This window comes from Gossypium raimondii, chromosome 7 (genome assembly GCF_025698545.1).
Source record: "Gossypium raimondii isolate GPD5lz chromosome 7, ASM2569854v1, whole genome shotgun sequence".
NCBI lineage: Eukaryota > Viridiplantae > Streptophyta > Magnoliopsida > Malvales > Malvaceae > Gossypium > Gossypium raimondii.
In genome coordinates this window covers 27,742,460-27,747,944 of record NC_068571.1, presented here as the reverse complement: position 1 = coordinate 27,747,944, position 5,485 = coordinate 27,742,460, and the positions used below count along the sequence as shown (strand labels likewise).

The 5,485-nt window shown below is 34.6% G+C and overlaps 1 protein-coding gene across 2 annotated transcripts; it reads right to left on the bottom strand.

Annotated features, from left to right (window-relative positions):
• Positions 1-607: 607 nt before the first annotated feature.
• LOC105797839 (uncharacterized) lies at positions 608-3,813 on the bottom strand. Of its 2 annotated transcripts, none has more exons than XR_008198110.1 (6): positions 3,439-3,813; positions 3,170-3,268; positions 2,526-2,609; positions 1,963-2,015; positions 1,613-1,683; positions 608-923 (listed from the first exon to the last, which is right to left on the bottom strand). XR_008198110.1 is itself a non-coding variant. In XM_052634057.1 (6 exons), the coding sequence occupies exons 4-6, from the start codon at positions 2,010-2,012 to the stop codon at positions 680-682; spliced, it is 372 nt and encodes a 123-aa protein (XP_052490017.1). In that variant the 5' UTR covers positions 2,013-2,015; positions 2,526-2,609; positions 3,170-3,268; positions 3,439-3,810; the 3' UTR covers positions 608-679. The 2 variants fall into 2 exon arrangements, 1 of the variants encoding a protein (XP_052490017.1); XM_052634057.1 differs by having other exon boundaries at positions 1,613-1,690; positions 3,439-3,810.
• Between the last annotated feature and the right edge of the window lie 1,672 nt (positions 3,814-5,485).

Genomic DNA, 5,485 nt, shown 5'->3' with positions numbered 1-5,485 from the left:
GTAGCTCAAGATATAAATAATTTAGTGACAATGACGCAAGTAGATAGCTTTGAATATTCACTACAACAAAATAGACTTTGCGGCATTTTTTTAGGCCTTTAGCGGCGCTTTCACAAGCGTCGCAAAAAGTGCCGCTATAAACAGCGCCGCTAAATTTAGCGGCGTTTATGTGAAAAACGCCGCTAAAGAACATGACCTTTAGCGGCGCTTTTGTCACAATCGCCGCTAAAGACCATGACCTTTAGCGGCGCTTTTGTCACAAACGCTGCTAAAGAACATGACCTTTAGCGGTGCTTTTTATCACAAACGCCGCTAAAAAACAAACCTTTAGCGACGCTTCTCGCAAAAACGCCGCTAAAAGCATATCATGCAAAAAAACTTATATTAATAAAATAATATTTATTTTTATGATAAATATTATATTATGTTTTATTTTTAAATTTGAACTTTAAATATACTTTTAAGGATAAATAAAAATATTATTTAAATTAAATTTTATATGAAAATAATAAAAGAAGGAAAATAAAGGAAGCTTAAATTATAATAAAAATTAATAAAAGTGAGAAAACGTAAATAGTTAATAAAAATTAAAAATTGTAAACCTCGAAATTTAGGTAAAATCAACCCCAATGCAATGCAAGTCATTGTTGAGTCTAATACAAGTGAAGAAACTAAGATCCTAAGAAGAGAATCCTATTTTACTAGCAGCAGTAAATGCAACTGACAAGAAATATCCATACTTTGTCCAGTATTTATATCGAAAAATCAGATCAGAAGAAGCAATCTCTTTGCACACCATTTCAATTGTATAGTCGGCCCACCTTAAGTATTTCCTCAGCTTTCCTCTAGAAGAATGATACAAAGTAGAGGCAACTCCAACTCCAATAAGTGAATTAGAATACATCTTAGCATTAAAATTTCTCCTGCATCCATGTAAACACAGTTTTTATTAAAACATATTATTTAGACTCGGATCTATGCCTGACATGGATATATTCTTTTTCTTTTTCTAAAATGTTTTCTTGGAAAAATCATATCCTCACACCCATATGGTGATACCCATGGTTGAACAACCAACCAGTTAGACCTCCAATTTCAGGTTCAACCGGGATATTCAACTATCTCGAAACAGTAGAGAACATGAATTAATAATAAAAGATAATTTCATAAAAATTATAAAAGAATAAGAAACATATATTTATAAAAAAAAAAGCTACGATGAAAATGAACTGAAACATAATAAAAAAGCCAAATTCTTTTGTTGAAAAAAAATCCCAAATTGAAAAAGCCAGAAAATCCGGTTAGTACCCATTTTTTCCAATTCCCAGTTTTCTATTTTTTACTGATTCTTTGCTGTTCACTAATTTTCTGGTTTAATTTATATGGTTGAATTGTGGGACTAATCGCTTCCCGATCAACCCATTGAATCAATCCAGTCCGTTTTTTCAACCATGCGCGTATCTAGAAATATATCAGACATACATGTCAAACACATATGCTTTAAATAGGACTGTAGAAGCAAATTAAATAGATTGGTATCTTTTTTAAGAAGAAAATTAATAGATTGATAGATTGATATCATTTTTATGATGCAAATTAGAGAGAATATTACCTAGGGACCTGGATCCCAAGAGCAATAAAGGGGAGTGATGTCAACACATTGCCAACTGTCTCCACAAGATTCTGGTCCCTTAACAAATATTTTCAAATATCAGCATAGGCAAAGAATCTTAGATAGCAAAATTGAGAGCCAAGACATACACCCTTAAACTGTTTTTCTCGAATTTAAGTATGAGGGTCAGAAACGGTATGTGTCTAAGAAAAGTATATTATATTTTTTCTAAGTTTTTTCTTGTATTTGGAGGCTCCTTGAAAGGATCATAGAACTATAGCCATGTCCAAAAACAAGTCAGACACAATTACTTTGAGAAAAATGAATGTCATTAGTACTTATTGCCATACCTTGCATTCAACATCTTATAGGCCTTAAACAAGCTGGTCTCTGTTGCCATACCCTGAAAAATAGGTTTAAGCAAGTATGTTATATGGAGATCACAGGCAAAACTAGTGCATTCACGAGGCTTTCTAGAAATAAATTGATAATATAAGATTTAAACAGATCAACACTAGAGATATTTACTGCTTTAACTTCCTGCATCAATAGTGGTTGATTGCTGTAATGAATGATTATACATCATACTTAAGGTGGGCCGACTATTATTGCTTCTATAGCATTCTCTCAGGATAACCAAGCCATAGTATCACTTCGAATATTATACATCATATATTGACAGTCAAGGTATTTATTGCAATAAAGCTATACTAACATATCGTAGAACTGCAACACAGTACAGAAGTTAAACTAATAATCAAGGCACTAACCAATATGCTGCTTGATTGAGACCAATTACAGTGAATAAAAAATCTATAAAAGCATCAGGCAACCATAAAGAGGAAAGAAAAAAATGAACAAATTAACCTAAATTGCTGATTAGAAGAGAAATAAAAGTCAAATTGATAAACACCTTGGCCAATTGTTGAGTCTGGATGATATTTATGCACCTCTGAAATACAGGCTGTGCAAATTAAGTGAACCCGGTACCTAATGCCTGAAAAAGTAAAATACATTAATCCTAATGTTTACTAAAATCATGTACAGTCATCTTGTCAAAAAGTCTATTGAAGAATACTGTGGTGCATAGCTGACTGCAGATTAAAAAATCATGCAGATAAGACTGGCTCCAAAACTAATAAGAACTAGTAGTTTGTACACACTCCCATATTCCAAGTTACATTGCACAAAAGAAGAAAAAGGCAAAAATCATTAAGCCATACGCAAAAGCTGAACAAGCAGCCTCTTGCACCCGCTTGTTAGTATCTAATATTCTTCGCAGAAGACCCATAAGAGCTGCATCAAATTGCTCATAGCCTTTTTAATGACCACTATCCTAAAATAAATGAAACATGAGTGTCTTAAATCATAAATAAAATCCAAATCCATGGGTAAAATAAGAACAGGATGTACTAAGAACAAAAGATTTCCATAAGAGGCAAAAAAATAAATTATTTGTTGGATACAAAGTTTAAGCAAGATTTACAGCCAAACAACATCAAAGTGGAAGCTGTGGTCTTAAAAAGAAACAACAAAAGCAACATCATCCAACCATACCTGAACAATGTATTTGCTGAATCGAGAAAGTGTCCAACAAGAAATACTCCTTATGAGAGGAAACTTATCATCTAAAAGGGGAATTAAAAATGCCACAATCTGCAGACATAAATATGTTTTTCTATTAGTTCAATAGTATGGAAAAGAAAATAAAGAAAGAGCAAAGCAAAAGAAACAACGATAAACTATGGAGCATAACTTGATTTAAGTAAAACAAATGCATATTATATATTCACAATTTTTAGGTCCTGAAATCGTGAAATACTTACATCATCTTTCGCATCCTCAGAACCATGAAATCGTGACGTATGAAATCGATGTTTTAGGTCCTGAAAATGGATACGATGCAAATGAAAAGGGTAAAAAAAAAGAAGATGAACAATTTTTAATGGAGAAACCAAAGAAAGTTCTTGAAAAATAAAAACCCAAATAAATTTTCCTTTGGGGCAGTTCGTTGATACAGTGACTTGAGGAAATAAAAAATCAGGAAGAAGAAGAAGAGATTTCTAGGGTGAGGGCTGCCGATTTGGGGAAATTGGGGGGAAAAATAAAGGGAATCGGGGTAGGGGAGAAATGGTTTGGGAAAAATAAAATGGGGAAAAAAAGAAGAGATTTCTAGGGTGAGGGGGATCGATTTTGGGAAAAAGAAGGGGAAAAAAGAAAGATTTTCATTTGAAATTGTGGGATAAAAAAATATAATTAAAAAATGGCGCCATTTTGCAAAAAAAATTTGTGGCGTTTGAAACAAAAATGCCACTATTGCCCTGAGCATTAGCAGCGCTTCTTTAAAAACGCCGCTAAATCTCCGAGTATTAGCGGCGCTTTTTTAGAAACGCCGCTAAAACCTTGAGCATTAGCGGCGCTTTTTCAAAAACGCTGCTAAAGCCCTGAGCATTAGCGGCGCTTGTTAAAAAACGCTGCTAAAACCTTGAGCATTAGCGGCGCTTTTTAAAAAACGCCACTAAAGCCCCCGAAAAATAAAAAAATGAGGTCGTTGGGCTTAGGTTTTTTGCGGCACTTTTTGAAAAACGCCGCTAATGCTCATTTTTAGCGGCGTTTTTTAAAAGCGCTGCTAATTCTTGATTTTTAGCGGCATTTTTTTATCAAAACGCCACTAAAAACGCTTTTAAAAGCCTGTTTTGGTGTAGTGATTTAGCTAGCATGGGTTACATTAAGAATGGAACACACGGCCAAGGTCAATTTGGGCCAAGTGGGCCACACGGGCACACACGGGCGTGTGGACCCATTTTTACCGAAATGTTTTTAAGGTTACACGGGTCGCCCAAGTCGACTGTGAACCTACTATAAAGGTTTGTAAGCGCTACTTAGACCCCTAAATGTGTGAAATTGACTGAATGATATTTGTACTGAGCATGTTAATATCTGAACTAAATATATATACTGAAATTGCATAATAACATATCATCCATGGTATGTTGCATTGCATTGGGTTGGGGGTTGTTATTCGGAGGAAGTGTACTGAAAGGCTTTAAGCCTAATTTACTGGTAGCTCAGCTACAAACTACTATTTTGTGCCGCATTCGGTACTACTTGGAGTGTAGGGATGGGTGGGTTGATTATATCCCCACATGGAGTGTAAGGTTGGACGGAGATGTTGTGTAGGGGCTAGATGGGTAGGATTATGCTACTGCATAACTGGTACTGCTACTTATACTGTGATGGGCTAAGGCCCTACTACATTTTTGAGACTGTATTGAGATGGGCTAAGGCCCAAGCATCCTTGATCTTGAAAAGGGCTTAGGCCCAAGGCATTCAAGCTGTGCCTTGTGAATCTTGATTGTTTTTTTGTTTCTCTGAGATTACACATTGAGTTTACGTAAACTCACCCTTTTTGTTTAATGTGCACAGGTAATCCCCAAAATTAGACGGTTCGATGCGACGGGGGACTCAACGGTGACCACAGTAATTTTTGGACTTCATAGTTTTCAATTTACATTTTATGATTTAACTATTATTGATTATTTGGGTTGTAATTTAAGGACCTTCTGGGACTTTGGTTTTAAATTTTGGGTTTTTATTTATTTATTTTACTTTATGGATTTATACTTGCTGGTCGTAGGAAATTCGATTTTCAAAAAGTTAAAGTATTTTCTAAACGCATGATCACATAGACTATTTTAATAAAGCTTCCGCAACGAGGGATGTTTCAAAAGAAATGTTTTAAATCAATAAAGACGTCTTCCTAAGTTCTAATAAAAGTTTACTAAAGATAATAACATTGAATGTTTTCAACGTAACAACGAGGTTTCAAAAACACTATCGTGTGACATTGCCAGATATGGCCATAACGTCTAA